This window comes from Myripristis murdjan, chromosome 9 (genome assembly GCF_902150065.1).
Source record: "Myripristis murdjan chromosome 9, fMyrMur1.1, whole genome shotgun sequence".
Lineage (NCBI taxonomy): Eukaryota > Metazoa > Chordata > Actinopteri > Holocentriformes > Holocentridae > Myripristis > Myripristis murdjan.
In genome coordinates this window covers 20,734,239-20,754,238 of record NC_043988.1, presented here as the reverse complement: position 1 = coordinate 20,754,238, position 20,000 = coordinate 20,734,239, and the positions used below count along the sequence as shown (strand labels likewise).

The 20,000-nt window shown below is 39.6% G+C and overlaps 2 protein-coding genes across 2 annotated transcripts in view; both read right to left on the bottom strand.

The window, feature by feature from the left end:
* LOC115365593 (F-box/LRR-repeat protein 2-like) overlaps positions 1 to 9,828 on the bottom strand; it is a 13,782-nt gene extending 3,954 nt beyond the window's left edge. The window contains exons 1-6 of the mRNA XM_030060678.1: positions 9,679 to 9,828; positions 9,111 to 9,160; positions 7,447 to 7,594; positions 5,901 to 6,064; positions 4,847 to 5,001; positions 92 to 175 (exon numbers count right to left, since the gene is read on the bottom strand). Of these exons, the coding sequence (XP_029916538.1) occupies positions 92 to 175; positions 4,847 to 5,001; positions 5,901 to 6,064; positions 7,447 to 7,594; positions 9,111 to 9,160; positions 9,679 to 9,790 (713 nt within the window). The 5' untranslated portion in view covers positions 9,791 to 9,828. The remainder of the gene's footprint in view (positions 1 to 91; positions 176 to 4,846; positions 5,002 to 5,900; positions 6,065 to 7,446; positions 7,595 to 9,110; positions 9,161 to 9,678) is intronic.
* Positions 9,829 to 13,750: 3,922 nt separating this feature from the next.
* frmd3 (FERM domain containing 3) overlaps positions 13,751 to 20,000 on the bottom strand; it is a 71,886-nt gene continuing 65,636 nt past the window's right edge. The window contains exon 15 of the mRNA XM_030060677.1: positions 13,751 to 20,000. This exon is cut by the window's right edge and continues 241 nt beyond it. Within this exon, the coding sequence (XP_029916537.1) occupies positions 19,761 to 20,000 (240 nt within the window). The 3' untranslated portion in view covers positions 13,751 to 19,760.

Sequence of the window (20,000 nt, the reverse complement as noted above, 5' to 3'; positions counted from 1 at the left end):
TAAAACCTGACGAACACACACACACACACACACACACACACACACACACACACACACACACACACACACACACACAGGAAACTTGGCTGACCTCTCTCTGTGTCTTGTGATGAGTTTTATGAGCGGGTCGTCAGTGACCTGACAGCCATTCAGGACAACAGTCTCCAGCCTTAACCTTTAAATAATTATTATTAACCATGGCGGAAAGAAAAAATAAAGATACATTACTTACATTACATACATACATTACATTACTGTAATGTAGTGAGATCTGTAGCAATTCTGAATCCACAGTTGGGCACAGTTAGCTGTAAAGACATTTGATGGGCTATTATGCAGATCAGCTGTATGATGGGTGTATAATGTTGAGTAATGAAGGTCGGTAGTGGAACTGATGAATGGAAAAGATAAATCATGTTGTATATACCTTTATAAAACTGTAGATAAATGTAAGCTGTTCCATTTGTAATTTTGTAGATGTGCCATGACTGAAAAGTGGCATGAATAAACCTGTGGGACAAAACCCTCTGCTGTTGAACAAAAACGAACTCATGATCTGACCTAATCTGGCCCAAGGGGATGTCTGGTGGGTTTAATTGCTCTGGTAGGGCTCATCCTAAGTTTTAGTGGCATGTATTTTTTTAATAAGCCCTCATCAGTGACGGACTGGGATGGATCAAAAAAATATCTCCAGCATTTGCGGCCTTATTTTCAAACCCAGTGCCAACCTCAACTACATCTTTAACCAAGTAGTCCTAGGGCTGTTAATAAGATTGTCACAGGATATTCAGCATATGTCTTACACAGTTATAAATGACACATAAATACACATAAAACCACAGCCTATTATAATATGCTGTGTCTTACCCTCATGCAGTTAAGTTAGCCACCAAGGAGCTTTGCTTTTCTCTGCAATGCTATCAATGACATTGTCAGAGTCAAGCTTCTTCAGGATGTCTTCCTCAGTTGCCATCATTATGAAGGCCTCTAAATTCTCCTGTGATACACTGGTCCTCAAACGATGCATTATAAATTTCAATCTGGATAAAAATTCTTTCACATGCCACTTGTGTGCAGAAAGTTAACAAAAATGTATGCTATAAGCATGAGCGAATGACTTCAACTGCTGAAGGAGGAAAGAGCAGCACAGTGCACAGTTCAGAGTCTGACTTCATACTCAGAAGAGTGTTCCCAGTGTGTGGCAAAGTTTGATAACTCAGACTGTAAATTCTCACATGTAGCATCGTCATTTAGTCATTGGCTTTATGGTTGGTAAATTACAAGGATCCAGACATGCTAAATCAGCATTAAGTTTCCTATTCTGCAGGAAGCGGTGATGCATACACTCAGAGGCTGTATCCAGAGTGAGGTTGTGGGCATGGATGCTATGAACAGTCCAATGAGTCTGTAGCTTTGTTCTCTGCATTAACCTGGCGTTGCTTTTTTTTTTTTTTTTTTTTTTTTCCAGAGGCATTTTGCTGGCAATGCAGCCTAGACCTGAAAAATCAGACAATTCTTCACTGTGAAATGTAATGTTTGCACAGGTCACAATATTGTCTGTAGCTTCTTTCACTGTATAAAGTCACTGACATATTTTTCAGCTGCTCATGTGTTTCTGTTACCTTGTGATGGGCAGCCAAGAGATCCGACCCACTGGTTTGGAGGTAGATTGACAATGAAAAAGTCAGTGCAAAAATGTGCACAAACACCTGGGCAGTCAAAACCACTGGTACTTCAGCAGTGACTCCATGACGCCTTGCACCTTTGCACGCACAGCTGAGTTAAACCTTTGATTTTCCTGAACCTTTTTATTTATTTATTTTTTTAAAGATTATTATTATTATTATTATTATTATTGGCATTTCTGCTTTATTTTGACAGTCACAGTAGAGATAGACAGAGGATGACATGCAGCAAAGGGCCTGAGGTCAAATTTGAACCCTGGTCACTCACTACGATCGGGACTAAGCCCTGGCCTAGTACATGGCATGTGCTCTTAACTGGTCAGCCACCGGGGCGCCCCTGATATTTCAGAATCTTGAGCAATGTTTTTACACCCTCCACGTACAAACCAGTATCTGTCTGGGCAAATGGTCCAAAGATTTTCCTCAATGCAGCATTCTTTGAGGACCATCTTGTTTCACTAATTATAGAGATCCTTCGATGTTGGGGGTCTTGACTGACAGCTTCCCAAACTATTATTCGCTAATAAGAGTCATGGTGAAATGGGGACTGCCCATTGGTCTGAAAGATACCCCATTAGACTGAAAGTCCATTAGTTTGATGGCCCGTTATCCCAAAAACAAATGGGACATTTTTCGGATGATTGGTGTTTCAGAATAATGGGTCACTGAACCAATGGCATGGCACCGAACAAAACAGATGGAACAAACACCAGGTTGAGTATGTGGGCACAGCACCACACATGAATTTGGCTTGGGGCTTCCTTCGACAGGCAGGCAGAGAAGCCCCTGTATTAGCCTCATTTCCTGCACGTGCTGCTTAGGGATGCTAACCGGTGGCCGTTTGACCGGTTGTTGACCGTTTGAACTTTAATCGAATAATCTTGTCGGTTAAAAAGAAGTTGAGTCAGCCTGGAATGTGATGTGCGTTTGTTCACTTCGAACAGAATTATGATGCTTTAAGTGGGCTGGTACGCACCGGTACGGAGTACTGGCACTTCTCTGTTTTAGCCTGTAGCGTAGCCTGTAGTTTTTACAGCGTACTGGGATTTCTCGTGAGCTCATAGAACCGTCTTGTTCTATTTCTCTCCTTGTGATTTGGCTATACTACATTACCCAGTGTGCACGCCACACACCCATAGCACACACCTGCCCCTTGCGAGCATATGCTCGCGAGACGTTCACTCCTAAGGAGGTCTCGCGAGTCGAATGTGCCAGAAAGCATAGAAAGGGCGTGAAGAAAAAGAGATCTCGCGGACGTTGAATGTAAACATCAGAACGAGTAAACCACTGACAGTTTGATGTCCCGGTTGGTTTGGGATGGTTTAGTGACCTAACGTTATTACAGATGTTGGCGTTTTGTTATGATAGAAACAAACACAGGAGTATGTTATTTAACCCGGCGATGTCGGCACCGACAGCATTCGGCATGCCTACTTTACATAACGATTTCTCCGTGACCGCTTATGATATTCAGAAACTTTAAAAATGTCTGAAACTGTTGTTTGTTGCGGTTATTCTTTAAAGGTTTACAGACAATCAAATAATATTCTCGGTTAACCGAAATAAACCGATTAATGAGGCCCGGTGGTCGACCAAGAAAATTTTCCATTTTCGCCATCCCTAGTGCTGCTGTAGACAACTGTCATATTTATTGAGAGGCAAAAGAATCTCCACAAAGTTTCCATGAACAACTGACATGTCAGTCAATGAGTCTGTGGCCTCAGATTTATTTCCCTGATAACGACATGTACACTTGCCTTTGAGTTTTCCAATGTTTACCTTTTGTTCTCTAATTTGCCTTCTTTTGCACACTTGTCATACAGTCCATACAAGTGTTTTTTTCATGTTCATTTAGCTGCTGATGTCTGTGTCTGCAATCGTATAATGGCTCTTAGCACGATAGCTGACCCACTTGTGTTGAGATCGATCTTTGCAGTGATATGCCTTTCTGATTGGCTCAGGGTGGTCGGACATCTGATGTGGATGAAAACGAGTCCAGTGTGTTGGAATTTGGGCGTGTGAGGAAACTGCATTGGTCCCCCACCTCTGCAGCCGCGGTTGCACCAGCTGCACTCCCGCTACACTCCCCCCCGCTGCGGTTGCTTCCTTGCCTTGCCTTCCAAGGCATTTTGTTGTTTGTTGTCCATTTCTACAAGTTTGCCACCCTGGTGGTCTGCATCTGCCACAAATGACGCCAGTGCTAGCTGAGGCCTACTGCTGATAGTATCGGCTCTGGCTCGTTTTGAAAACAAATGTGTTCATTTAGCACATTTTTCACCCTCAACCAGCCGATGGACTTTCTACACTGCAAAAAGTCAAATCTTACCAAGATTATTTGTCTTATTTCAAGTAAAAATGTCTTATTTGTAGTCAAAATATCTCATTACACTTAAAATAAGACATGATCAGCTCAGAAATAACTTGTCTTTAGACAATTTTCACCTGTTTCAAGTGAAAATTTACTTTACTTACATGGTAACTCTAGATTTGTGATTATTTCACAAATTTCTTGTTACCATCTAGTAGGATCCCCCTTCTGGCATTTTCTCAAATTCCCGCTGGCCAGTCCGTCACTGGATAGGGCATAATGCAAATCAACTGTATGATGGTTTTATAATGTTGAGTGATGAAGATCGGTAGTGGAACAGATGAATGGAAAAGATAAACCATGTTGTATATGCCTCAATAAAACTGTAGATAAATGTAAGCTGTTCCATTTGTAATTTTGTAAATGTGCCATGACTGAAAAGTGGCATGAATAAACCTTTGGGACAAAACCCTCTGCTGTTGCTGTCTGACCTAATCTGACTCAAGGGGCTGTGTGGTGGGTTTAATTGCTCTGGTAGTGCTCATCATGAGTTTTTAGTGGCATTTCCTTTTTAATGAGCCCTGGTTTATAATACTGTCACGATAAAGTAGCTAGCAAAGTGAAATCTGACATTTTCATGAATAGTGATTCAGTCAGTGTGTCACATTTCTTTCAGTGCTTTCTTTTTTGAGCCAGTAATAGAGCACTGAGTTAAAATTTTAAGTCCCCCACACATAACCATTTCATCTGGACCAAAACATACATGCCCTGGGGTTAGTAGCATAATTTGTGTATGTCTATAATTTATGTGTCTATGTGTGTTTGTGTGTGTGTGCCAGTGTATGTGACTGACCCCTTGCCACTGTCGGTCAGAGCTTTCACCCCTGCATCTGTTGCCCCGCTCCAGCTCAAATCCACACTGGTCACATGATCACACAGCTGACCGATCAGATGCAGCAGCAAGTCTCCATGGAGACCGGGTCCAGAGCAACTTATCACCTTCAGTTCCTGCGGTCACCAAATGACAAGATTCAGTCCTCATTAGCTAAGGGGGAGACACTGTCCTCCATTCACCTAGATAATGAAGACATACAGTAACATATAAAGACACACACACACACACTACACTTAAGCGCATATGGATGATTCAGTGCATTTTTGACAGGATTATGGAAAATGCTAACATCTGGAGCACATAGTTAAACTTGCACCAAGTTTATTCCACAGTATGTTACAGTCTTCATCGTCATCATCTAATGAATGAGGAGCAATAGTCCATGTTAGCCACAGGCTGTTAAATAAACAGATACAGATAGACAGATATCATTCTCTTTTCAGCTAATGAGATTACCCTTTGCACTCATCTGATTTCCTGTGGTGGTAAGCAATGAGAGCAATATAATCCCAAGAGAAAAATCACTTATGTTAGTATAAAACCCTGCAAAATGTTATGTGTGAATTTTAATTTTATTTTTTACAGAACTGAAAGTTTACAGGTTGAACAATATAAACTTTAGGGGTCTAAAGATGCCAACTGAAAAATGTTTCTTTCTGTTACACTTTAAAAATATGTCAGACTACTCCAATAACCAAGTTTTTCATTTTCTTACTGTTCCAGTAACACGACATGTACTGAGCTTGGCAACAGGTTGAAGGAGTCAAGATCTGAGGTAAGAAAAAAAAAAATCCACATTTTGCTAATGACAGAATATTCACTGTCAATCATTTGGAATAGGCTGATTAAGTTAATTTCCTTAAGAAACGAAGATCTTTTTTTTCCCCTAAACTATTCCCCCTGTTATTTCTAAAGTCCTGTGGTTGATACTACTCTCTGATCTCCTCACGCAAATCAACTTATTTCTATTTTGGGAGGATCAGGAGAGTATCCCAAATAAACTTTATTTTACCTCCAGAGACTTTCGACTCAGAGAGAAAAACCTCTCCAGGCCAGCAGAGGTGACGGACAGACCGGTGCACCTATACAGAGACAGCTTACGGGGACAACGCCCGCCCATGCAGAACAACCATTGGTCTGTCAAGTTGGAGCACTTCTCAACGCTGATACTCCTCCCTTGTGAGAGAGAGAGAGGGAGAAAGAGAGAGAGAGAGAGAGAGAGAGAGAGAGAGAACAAGTACAAGAGTACAAAACAGAGTGATTAGTGTGTGTGCAGTCTATGTTTGAATCTTAACCGTGACCTGTACAAGATTGAAACACCGTTATCTACTGCATATTTGTGTGTGTGTGTGTGTGTGTGTGTGTGTGTGTGTGTGTGTGTGTGTGTGTGTGTGTGTGTGTGTGCGTGAGCGAGAGATAGTGTGTGTGCGTGTGTAGGTATGAGAACATGTGATGGCATAATTCTGGGATATCATGTGTTTGACCAGGGAGTGGTACAGTCCACCATCACCCTGAAAGTTCTTACATCATTTCTTACATCATGAGAACACACCATGTGGTTACACACACAAGAGAACACACCATGTGGCTACACACACACACACATACACACACACACACTTTTGTATTGCTATTGGAGTGGCTGTAGGGTATTCCAATCACTTAGGTTATTAATTCCCCCATCTTTAAGCACCATTCAAGTCCTATATTGACTTCTCATCAACATGATCATATCTGTAAATCTGACAAATATCAGTTGTGTCGTTATCTATAAGTGTAGAGAATATACTTTAATAGCCTAGAGGTCAATGCTCACTAACCTCAGCTGATTCTGAAAAATGTGAAAAACTACTCTTTGAAACTTCAAAGTTTCTATACACACAGAAGGTAATTCCATGTGATAAATACTTGACTAGAATGTATGTTTGCTAAAATTACTGTTCTGCTGTTTTGTAATCACTCAAATCCGCGCATTAAAGGTATCGAGTGTAATTTGTGACCACCAGTGGTGCCATAGCGCACATTAAGAAAACTTTAAGAGTCCATGTCCTTTGCTCGTTGCCAGGCGACCAGCTCTGCATGGTTTGGTTGTGTATGAAATATCCACAAATATTTTAGTATCGATCTGGTATGTTCCTAAATAGTTGTCTTACAACTCTGTGTTGCATGATTTATGTGTTAGGTGTATAGGCTAAACAATAAAATAAATAAATAAATGCATAAATAAATAAAAGTATTCAAAATAAGGCTTTGCACAGGTTTCTTGTACTAGAAAATGTATTCATCATGTTTATTAGGCCTCATGTTTAAGCATGGCTTAAGTGTTTTTACAAGGAGAACTATGTTGATTACCGATTAATACCCAATGTGTTTCATTTTCACCGATTCCTTACAGTCGTGGAAAATAGTAAAATTAATAAACTAAGCAACTAGCTCTAGCTAAGCCACTTTTTTCAACATAGCATTCTGGTGTTAACAGGTGGACCCAAAAAACCTCTTCAAGTTTTGAACTTTTTCAGCGGAGAAGTGATTGTTTTTTGGACGGCCATCGGACTTACAGAGAGACTGATCGGAAGCCAGTCTGTGCAGGTGGTGGCACACCTGGGCTGCGGTGGACAGACAGCTGAGGGGCAGCAGAGACAGGATGAACAGCCACACCTCATCAGGTAGACTCAGCCAACAGTTAAACACACTGACACCTGCTGGCTGGGAAGTGTAATGAGAAAAAGCACACACCAATGATGCACAGTACACACGCCAGTATGTGCTGCTAGTACACTGGCGCTGTAAAAAGGGTTCAAATCCTTTATTTAAGTATAAGCAATATTTTACTTTATTATTTTAATTCAATATTTTACTTACATCTTTGCTTTACATATTGACTAGTAAGTGTCAGCTTTCTCGTAAATAAGTATAGTAGTCACTAGTCATTGAGAGGAATGGTACTTTTTAGAGTGTTAAATTATTGATGCACTAGCCTGAGAGAAAAATTTTAATGTTTTATCTCTAACTTCTCCATATACAATTGGCTAGTTTCAATAAAAAGATATTGAATGACCATTAGCATATATTTAGCTTATGTTTTGCATTCAAAACCTTATTCTGCAAATTAACAGAAACAAAAACAATCAGATAGTGCAGCAAAAAGTAGGTTTTCCCTCTGAGATGTAGTGAAGCAAAAGCATAAAGTCTCATAAAATACTCAAGGGCCACTGCCTCAAAATTTTACAGTTTGAGAGCAAATACAGCCAGTTACGTTCCACCTTTGTAGTACAGACAACAAACACACATCATGAGTATTCACCTACAAAGCAGAAGACATTTGAGGGCAAGACGTGATTCATCAGCAACTTATTTCTCGTGGGACTGATGCTATGGGAATGTCACCCAGATAAACAGGCTGTGTTATGCAATCACTACCAGCAGCAAAGACCTAAAACTGTGAGGGAAAAAAAAAAAGCCTCAAAGCCCTGAAGTCCTGCATGATGTGTCTGACTTCTGACTGTGAAGGTCACACAGAGCTTCATTATGGTTCCACTTTTTGAGAGACATGAAGTAACTAACTCTGCAGCGAGCCTGGAGGGCACCATGTGTAAGAAACATGAGACTCCGAAAAGACTGTTTTGTAAGAGTGACCCAAATTTGGATGTCAGCTCCATGAGAGACAGACCATGATGTAATATAACGTAATGTAACATAATGTAACATAATGTAACGTAACGTATCGTAACTTTAAACCTTTAGACAGAAACATCTGAAGGAGGTGAGAGACGGTAAAAGGCCATAGTGCTGAAACATCAGGAGAGCTCAGCAGTGACGATGCTCAGACAGAAACAGACGAGAGCATCCACTGGCTTGTCACTTTCCTGTCTTTGATTTAGAGCAGAAAGACTCAAGGAGAAGCAGGAAGTATCAAAGAAAGAGGAGAGACTTAATATCAGCTTTACAGAAAAAGCCCCCAAAAGTTTCTCACGGTGGCCACGCATTTTTCACATTTTATGAGCTTTTTGCTTAGGGTGGTTTTAATCCTAAGGTAGTGAAGGCATTTTTCTACATGTGACAGACAACATTGGCTATTAATTATGATAACAAAACAAATATTTTAAAAATGGACATGAATAGCAAGATAAACTATATACTGTATAATGATGCATAATGCCAACATTTATTCAGTCCAGATCAATAATAATAAAGTAGTGAAGTAAAAAAGATAATTTCTTACTTTGTATTTGTTACCAGTGTTACTGCTCACACTCACATGCCCTTCTGTGTCTGCAAAGGCAAACAAAAACAGTCATATTCAGTATTCCTCTACAAGATAGAAGGCACAGCTTTTAGCTTCAGAATACTGAGGAGAAGAGCATTTTTCCAAGCAAGCATGGCAAGAAATTACAGTAAAGCAGTTACAGTAGCAGCCGTTATACTAAGTATATACCTATACAACAGCAGTACAGTTGTTTGTTCATCTATTAAAATATAACACACACACACACACACACACACACACACACAAACAAGTGTGTGTGCTCTTGTGCACTTCAGATAAAACACACATCCCTCCAGTCTTATGACTTGCTGGTGAATAGTGTGAAATTAATTTCAAACAAATAATCTGAGATTCCCCAAAAGGAACAAAATGATATTTGTTGCTGTCTGATGTCATAAGCAAACCTCTAAAACTGAGTCACTGAGTCATGTGGCTTGCTGATGATTCTATATATTTTTTCTAATCTTATCTATGGGCTGATTTCATTCTCTAAAACAGACACACATTAAAGTCCAGAACTCACCCAGGGAGAGATCTGATGTCAGTCCAGGATGTGAGAATTCATCATGAAGTGTGTGTGTATTTCCAGAATATAGGGGTGTGCGTATACATTTATCAGGCGATGAGACTGTCATTCTGTCCTCTGGTGTGTGTCTCTTGTCCCACTGATGTGTGTTTAATGTTGATGTGTGTTTGATTACTCCTGCTGACCATCTCCTGTTTGGGAGGGAAGACGCAGGACATTCACCTTAACAACTAGGAAAACAGTTCCAACCAAAAATAAACGTAGCATTCATTCAATTTTCAAAAGAGATACCATACATAGTAATTTGAGGGAGAAAACAAATCCAGTCTCAAAGATCATCAGTCAGAATTTCAATAGTACAGATGATTCTAAAAGCATTATTGTTTTAAGGGCCAGTTACTTACTACTATAAAACCCTACAGGATGTAATTTTACCAAAAGGTGTCCTTTTTTCAAATTTAGGATATCTGTACGGTATGTATTTTTTTCCCCCTGATTCTCAGCATCACAGACATTCTGCTTTGCTTCCAGTTTGAGAAAGTGGGGCATGACTGAGAAATGGTTAATAGTTTGCTTATGGACAAGTAATTTCAGAGTTTCTCATTATAAATAATCAATTAAATGAAACATAAAACATAAAATCCAGTAGATGATGATGAGAGCATTTGGCATCTGTTACCGTGGCAACACTTTTCCTTGGTTCAGGGATGACGAAGACAGACTTGACTTTTCCCAGCGCCGCCAGGAAGGACCTTGATCTCCAGATTGTTTCCTTTGACCTTTGACACGATCCTGATATCCCTTCAAACCTGCAGGACTTCTGCTCTTCTTTGGCATCAAAACTGACCACAGACATATGCAAAGGCAAATATTCACACACACACACGCACACACACACACACACACACACACACACACACACACACACACACACACACACACACACAAATCATCATTGCATTCATTCCCATGACCTCTGTGATCAGAGAAGATAGAGAACTACACTAAGACTATCCTTATAAAGGGTTTATGAGCGGTGTATAATTGGGTTATTAATTAAGTTGTAAACACTTTATAAATCACTAATACACAGCTATACACAAATTATGAAACAGTTTTCAGACATCTATGCAGGCTCACTATTTGGCAAGATCAAGTTACTGCTGCACTGCGTCTGCTCTGTTAAGTCTCAGATCTTGCTAGTTGCTTAGCTTACTTTATCTTGTCTTTTTATTAGGGAGACATCCTTGGTATCTGCATCAGTGTATAAAAAACGTTATAACCTGTTAAATATCTTTGTCCTTTCTCCTTGACAGTTATGGGTGTATGCAAATTGATCTGGGTAGCAGGACATATTTAAGACATAATTCTAATGATGTACTGTATGTCCGCCCTCTGTAGTTTTTACAGTAATACCTTGGTTAGCGGCAAGTGCAGAACTCTCCTCCACTGGGGAAATAATGCCATCATCAGGTGAGGTCCTCAAGTGGCATGCAGGTGAGTTCTTAACAGGTGATGTTATATTACCTGCATCTCTGTTTGTAGAGTCATGCTTATTGCTGTGAAGGCCCAAACGAGCAGTGCTGATAACATTATGTGTGGCCCTTCTCTGTGTAACAGGTCTGCTCACAGCACCACTGGGTGCATGTAGGTCCCTCACAGTTGTTTTCAAATTGTCACAAGATCTGGTCTTGCCATATTTATCAAGTGTAGCCCCAGTTTTGCTGTATGCCGACATGTCCTGTTTTTTATTAACAACAACTAAAGACCTCTTCTTGTGAGATTTTTTTGTGAAGTCTGCGGTTGTAACCATCTGGCTCCCACTTTTACTGAGGTGTTTTTTGATCTTAGGACCAGAGGGGAAAGAATTCACTTCAAAGCAAGAGACGGGTTTATCAGCAGGTGCATATGTTTCCTCTGGTGTCTTCCTCTCTTTTACATGTGACTGTATGATGCCTCCAGGTTTAACATGTTTGCTCTGTCCCACCCTGAGGCGATCCAAGTGGCTCACACACAGCAGGTACTGCTCATACACGGAAAGGTTCGGGGGTATTTTCAAATGAGAGCCCGAGCTGAGGTTGGGAATCTTTGTGATCTGGTTGTGAGTGTCCTCAGGCTCACTGCTGCTGATCTTTTTCTTTGAATTCACCGCAGAACTTGAGTTGCACTCTTTTCCCTCGATCCTATCAATCTCTTCCGTCTCCTTCTCAATTTCCTTGGTCTTATCTTCTCTCTTTTTCCTCACACTCATTTCCTCTACAACCCCCAGCACTTTCTGATGTCCTATCTGCCATAGTGTGTCTGTATTTGCCCATGGTCCCCCACTTTCTGCCTGAGCCCCAACTGTTTTATTAGGTATATCTGTGGGTTTATTCCTTTTAGATAGGGATCCAAAGCCTGGCGTCCATGATGTAATGCCACTTAACTGGCAACTGGCTAACATTGCGTTGCTATTGCAGCTGGAGTTACTCCAAGATGACATGGACTCTTTAATCATGCATGATCCACCATTTGATGCAAGCCTCCAGTTTGTATCTCCATCAGTGGTGGTTGTACACTCTCTTTGATTAGCATCGTATGGATCCCATGTTATGCAGTGGTTGTGTAGGCTGGGAGTTTGTTTAGAGGTGGCGTCCTTTTGCTCCATATCCCCAGGACTTTGTCTGTCTTTAGGCCTTGGTACCTCATCTGTCCTTGGGGTAAAGGTGAAGGGAATGTGAGGTTTGTATTCAGGGAGGTGTTTCTGTAGTTCCATACTGTTATAATTTGGTGGTTCAAGGCAGCAAACATTATCCATACTCCCTACTTTTCCAAATACCTCACCAGTGTCTGAGGTGGAAGAGAGGGGAAGGTGGGATTTAGCTGCAGGTGAATGTTTATGCAACATATTCTGTGTTTCTCTCTGCTCCCCGTCAGCCAGTATCAGCCCACTGCAACTGAGGAAACGCTTAGCCCAGTGCAATGCAAGCTTGAGCTTCTGTTGCTCAGTGAGTTGAGGATTGTTGAAGACATGAAAGTTCAGATCATGGCTGTTGTCCTGCCTACAATTCCCAGAGTCCTCCAGGCACTTGGAGGCATCACTTCCTGCTTCTCTAATTGGATGCATCTCTGTAGTTTGACGTGCTGGTTCAAAAGTTGTGTGTTGCTTTTCAGGTTCATCCATTCCTCATATGTCTACGCTACCTGGTCTGTTCATGTCCATGAAACACCTCACAGAGAGTTTATTGAACTTAAAAGACATAAACAAAGTCATCAGTCACACACACACAGATGTACCACTGCATGCACTGCCCTCACAACAGTATCTTTTAATTTGTATGTTTTATTTCTCCTCACAACTCCACTGAGCCTGCATTGATCCTCCTGTTGCCCTGAAAGGACTCTGTGAAGTTTTGCATCAGAACGAACATGTCCTCTTTTCTTTTCCAGATAGTCTCCTTATGATAAGGAGCTAATGTTGTCTAATTTGGACCAACAGCATCCTGTTAAAAAAGCAACAACAAACTTTTGAAATATGAGTCCTACACAATGTACATTCATTGCACCACACATAGCGAACACATGCTGTAGTTCCTTATAATACTGTCCATCTGTCTCTATGAAACACAGAACTACAACAGTCAGGGATGGATTTTGCTTTTTTAAGCCTTACACACAACTGTCTACAGAGTTATCAAGCTTTAAAGAATCATTGGTCACTCTTACCCTTAAATAAGAATTTCCTCTCCTCGATTTGCTTGAGTGAAATCTTAATCATGCAGCAGATTCAGTATGTTAATCACTGCTGAAGAGTTCCTTTCCACCAAAAAGCTCACACAAACATCACCATAGAGATGGCAATACAAACTGCAATTATACTTTTACACCAAGAGAGGGAGACAAAATATTAAGAAAGCTTCAGCTGTTTACCTTGCGACCTCAGAGGTGAAGGAATACTTAAGTCCAAAATCAAAAAGTCTCCTCACAGCTACAAATTGTAGCTTTAACTTGAACCAAAAAGTCACATAAAAGGCATCAGTGCCCTGTCATGTATGTGTTGTAAGAAGTAAACCACACACAAGACGTCACGTTTCAATATATATTCATTAGGGGGCTTTATTGTGGCAGTATTAACATATAAAACAATCCATGTTGTTTTCTTTTAGAACATACAAACATTCAAAATTTTCACTTCACAAAGTTCATAAGGCTTGGTTGTCCCAGAAGGGGGGTCACACCACTGGAAAACTTATTTGTTTTCACTTTTTTTTTTCTTTTTTTCTGATACTTCTCCCAGAGTTGCTTATTAAAAGAGACTGAATGACAACAAAACAATTAGTTTGACTAACCAGTAAAACAACAAAGTGACCGTGCAACAGAATACGCTACTGTACATGCCCATACAACACTGAAATAATCTACTAAACAGCTTATTTTCCTTTTATACCGTGTGATGTCCAATAGATTTGCATATAGTAGACCTGAGCTCAAATATTTAAAATCTTAAATAAATTAATTAAAAAGCTATGTTTGCGTGTTGATTTTTAAACCATTCTGGATTCCAGATGTCTGTTATGAAATTGTTTTGTTTTCACAGGCAAAATAATTAAATTTAAGGTTATTAAATACTTGACTCATGTCAGGAGCTTCTGAATTTGCATCGGTTAACACTTCAGTCAGTGACATCAACCGTTGTATGACCTTACGGTGGTTTTACTCACAGTTTCTATGTCAGCACAGACAACAAGAATTGCATTTTAGTCTCGGAAAAGGTACTTGTATTCTCGGTCCACCAATTTGCTGTTTGTAAAATGCAAGAACTCAAGTTTAGTAGCTCAAATAAAAGAGCCGAATCTCAAAGGGGGTGCTTTTCCCTTTTCAGCTTATTCAAATAAAGGCTGCTAAATTGATCAACAAGCTACAACGTAATATAATGCTACACTGTCACTGGGCCATAAATCTGTCATTTGAACAGAACTGAACGGCCTTTTGTTGTCATGTTTGCAATGATCAGAGTCAAGGTCTAGTCTCATTCACTCTTTTCTGTCAGTTTCAAGACATCTAATTGAAAAACTGAACCTCCTTTGTCTTAAAATGTCTGTTATCCAAATCATACTGGAGTGATTGACAACTAATACTTTATCATTAGGAAATCAGTTGAGCGGTTTGCATTGAGAGTGAATGGACCCGAATTGTGTGTATGTTATGAATAACATGTTTGCATGCTCAGTTAGCAATGAGGTCAGGTGTTAACATTAACATTTAGCTGGCTTTGTTTCATGAGTCACACACATAGCAAAAGCACAATTTATGAAGCTAACTAGTCATCTGCTTTAGAGCTACTCGTTAAAATATACTCTTCTCTGCATCTATCAAGAAATATTCCCTTTTGTGTTGAGACAGAGGGAAAAAAATCCCTTTTGTTTTGTGTTCACCTGTACTTTACTGGATTAGCAGTGGGTCAGCCACCTGTAGCCTTTTCTCTCTTGCAAAAAAAAAGCTGATCACAATCAAAGCTAAGCCCAAAGCACACATAATGATGGTTCTAGGCGCTTTGGTCTTGAAACTGCTCTTATCATTGCTCGCAGAATAGCCCTCGATGCACTTGTTTAGCTCTTTTTGTTCCTCTCCTCGATAAAAACATGGAGAACATGCATTCATCTAAGATGGTTAAGATAGCCAAGCCTATAGATCGCTTTACACAGATAAAAGACACAGAGGGAACAAAGAAAGGAAATCTATACCCAGATTGGATTTTTTTTGCCACTACAATAAACACAGTATTTACAGACAAGGGCATGCGGTCTGCATTGAAGAGGTCAGCTAAAGTAGCCAAGTGAGAGATTCCCCATGTTAGAGGAAGATGAAGCACAGAAAGAAAGGACCGAAGCCAAGGACGCACTACGTCTATACAGCAGTGTACATTAAGCCTATACAGTACCAGAGCCTGTTTTATTTAAAGTCTCAAGTAGGCTAAATTCAAATAAACAGCTCTAGCATTATGGTGCATATGCATACCAGAAAAGCCTAGCCCATGAACACAGGGTAATAGTTGGTTTCAGGTCATACTCCCCACTATTAATTTAGTATGTTTTGGGGTGATAGTGATCATTAGCAGTGCATACAGGTCACCTTCACCCGCAAGTGAAACTGCATTCACTTGTTCTGTCCATGATGTTAATGCCTCTAGTAGCATACGTTGTCATCTTTATAGTGGTTTGGCCCTTCACTTGGTTTCAGCATCAGAACTCAGTGCATGTACTATATAGTAGGAAAATAAATACTTTAATTTGTCCCAAATAAGCATGGTGTGTGTTGTTACTGCATATTTTCTATGCATAAAGCTAGTTAATGCATAAAGTCTATAGATTTACATGACAACACATCTGAGAATAATATGGTATGTATAAATATGATGCAAACACTGGAGTGAAAATATTGAATAAGATATTGAGGGGATTTAGATTAGTGAATGTTAACTACTGAGGGTGATTTCTGAGTACGAACGTTAATGTAGCACTGGAACGCATCTACATGTAAGCCTAAATACTGTATGAGACCAAAGCCACTGATAGAGAAAGATTGGTCACATACTGTGGACTCCATGTTTTTACCCCCTTATTTGCTTATTTATGACTATTTGCAAATAAAATACCAATGATCAGCTGGCATAAGATCACTATTAGCACTGCCGCTGAACAGCAGTATGGGGCGAACATGGTTGCCACAATATGGTGACGGCCAAACTCTGACTGGCTCTCAACAGGAAGGGTGACATGGACATAATGAATAGTGTGAAATGAATGGACACTATGCCCGTTTTTGCTGAGACATTACAACACAGAGAGTCTACAGCTATATTCATGTTTGGCTACAGACATGGGTTACAGTATGATACATACAATGCTTGGATATTTTCTCTATTAACAAGACATTTTATCAACTGTAATGGATATAAACTATATGTGTACATAGTGGTGAGATGCAATATGTTTTTGTAGATACACATTTTTGTTAGTTTGGACACACAGAGACATTATTTAACTGCTAATGCCCTTTCCTGAGAAGTTGATCCAAACTGACCTACATAGAACTTTAAAAAAAAAAAAAAAAAGAAAGAAAGCAAACATTCCCAGCTTTCATTTGATCTGCAGTCGGTTCTCATCGCTTTACTTATTTGTTATTCTCTGCATTCAGAAGCACTATACTGTAGCTAACAGGCACTGTATACAGTTGAGCAGTCACCTGATGATGGCTAGAGTTCCCAAAAATGTCAATTAGCACGCAGAGAAGGGGTTGAGATGCTGTTGCCCATATTAATACCACTAGCTGCATTCCCTTTTTTTTTCTGTACCGTCTGCCATAAAATACACTTAACGTAAATTTGTGATTATGAAATAAATTTTTGACTTCTCCCTTCCTCTTTGGTTGTTGCCTTGATATTGTTTGTTTTTCACTCAGCTGCATCAGTCCCACTTAGTCCTGTTGTTAAAATGCTTTTGGGAAGGACAGCCATACCAGCACTGCATGTTAATGAACACAGCCTTATGTACACACCCTTTTTAGTCTGATAAGTGTAATGTAAGCCCCTTCTACACAAACCTTAACTTAGTAATTGCATTTTTTTTTCAAACTTCACTTCTAAATAATCTCCCCTTTCAAACGCCCTCTCTCTTCCTCTTATTGGTCACTGACATAGAAAACCAGAAAATACTGTAATGTACTCTTAAAGATGCATACAGCTACAGTCATTTAGATGGATAAAGATGTAATGCACAACATGATATTATCACTCAAACTGTCTAATCCAGTTCAGTGGCTAAAATGCTGCCACATTTTCCTCCACTGTGCTGTGCATCTTCAATGACTGCAGCTGCTCTCCACGATATTAGTTCAGTCCGAACAACATCCACTACAAGGTTTCTTTTTCTGGTCGGGACCCATATGGCTGATTCTTGCTCTGTGACCCAAGTTCATTGAACACATCGCTTTTCTTTTCGTGTGTCAGCTGAGCAGCTAGAGTATTGGCAACTTTTCCTCATGGCATTTTGGAGTATACCATCCTATCACTTATATTACCTTTAAAATATATTGGACGGTCCAGTCACAATACACTGAACTCCCCAAATACCAGTGCACCCACTAGCAACTGACATGTGACCCACTTTGGGCCCCAGACTATAGTTTAAGAAACCCAGATCAACCACAATATTCAATACAGTACCAGCCTCTCACAGGCCTACATATAACGTCTCCAATAACACTTTATAAAAAACATAATTAATAAATGGAAAATTGATAGTTAATTAATTATTAACACTTAAGTTAATAGTTATTTTACAGTTAAGAAACAATGAAATGATAATTTAATAAACTTTACTTATCACATGGTAATCTTCTGATTAACAGTTTATTGTTGCACACACATTATAACATTTTATACATTACATTAAGTATTACCGACCACATATATATTAAGTTATTACCCATTACAAAGTGTTACAAATATCTGGTCCATCTGTCAATGTAATGTTTGTAGATGTTTCACAAATGATCTGTTAAAGGTTTACAAATCATTTGTTTATCATTAACAAACATTTAATATAGTGTGTAAAATATAATGTGTGCAACAATGAATTGTTAATAAATAGTTTACTATATACTCAGTAAATTCTACTAATTATAATGTCATTGTTCATTAACTGTAAAACAGCTATTAACTAAAGATTAATTAACTATCAATTGACCATTTATTAATAATAATTATTACAAAGTTTTACCAATTCTTCTGCCCCTCGTGTTTCTTTCTAAGTTTTATGTTAAAACTCTTCAAACCTTAATACACTTATCAAAAGACACACTATTAGCCCTAATAGGCAAGCTAACATTTAGCTCAGAAGACATTTGGAAGTTCAACAAAACAAACAGGTTTTATCGTCACAAATAGATTAAACTTTTCTCATGCTGTCCCCTTGATTCCAAAATGACATCAGATAATCTGAAACAGCTGAAATCTGTGGTCTGTGTAAAAGATTTGTGCTATAACTTCTGTAGGAAAAACCCAGGGTGCTACCAAGCCAACTCATGCTGACGGTAGTCTCAAAAAATAGCTTAAATTTCTCAACACCCATTTCCCGATAAACTTCAATAAATTTTGTTTTTTGTTTTTTGTAATCTTTTGTAAACTCTTAATTTTAAAATAAGCTCAAAGTAGACCCTCTGACTGAAAAATTCCTGAAATATCTGGATCACATAAAAATGTACAAAACTTTAAAAACAACTTTTTAAGATTGGTAGTAATTATCAATATTCCTCTTTTGTTTGGTAAATATACATAATATACCTATACAGGCTGTGGCTGTTGTTGCGTCCAGTGACCAAAGGGTTGCTGCCTAATCGATCACCTCTCTCTGATCCCACCTACTCCTTCATGACTGACAGTCTCAACGCCCAATCAGGCGCTCTGCTCTGAAAACGAGAACCAATCAGGATGATTTGGGGTATTTGCAGATTCATTGCATCAACTTGTCAGCATCAGGAGTGAACAGACTTCTACTAAAATGAAAGAAACACCCCTTTTTCCCTCTTTTCCATGACTTGTTTTCTCTTTATGAATCTTGCACTCATTTGTCTTTCCCTTATTCTCTCCCTTCCACAAGATTTTCCTCCTACATTTCTTTCTTGTCCTCCTTTCCATCAGTCATCTCTGCAAAACGTGTCTATCTTAACAAGTGACTGGATCTTACACTTAGACTTAACATCTTATATCTCTCTAATCTGCTTTATTCAAACAAGAGTTTCAGTAGGCTATAATTGAATCATAAACAACTGTCCAATCACCTCCCTGACTCCATAATAATATCATCAGCTCATGAAATAAGTTCACCTGCCCTGACACTGGTGAGGTGACCCTATCCCATGGACAGTTTGCTTCTTTTATTTCAAGAAATGCCAGTTGTTAAGACTGAGTATAAGGTCAAGTTGCATGTTAAGACAGACATTTGGACATTTTTTTTTCTCAGTGACCTCTCCATCTCATCCCATCTCTCTCTCTCTCTTTCTCTGTACCCCTCCATCTTCTTCCTCCTCCTCCCTCTTCCTCAGTCCGACCAGAAATTCTCCATGGCCATGCTGATCTTACAGAGGATCCAGCGCCGCAGAGGGCAGTAGTACTCGTAGTGGAACTGCTCAAACTCCGGCGTCTGTCGGATCTCATGGAGGAACGACACGTCGATGTCTGACTCCAGCAGAAGCAGCAGCGTCGGCACAGCAACAAGCAGTACGCCCATCACCACAGCAACGAAGCGGGCCACGCTCAGCACACAGGCGTTGACCCTCTC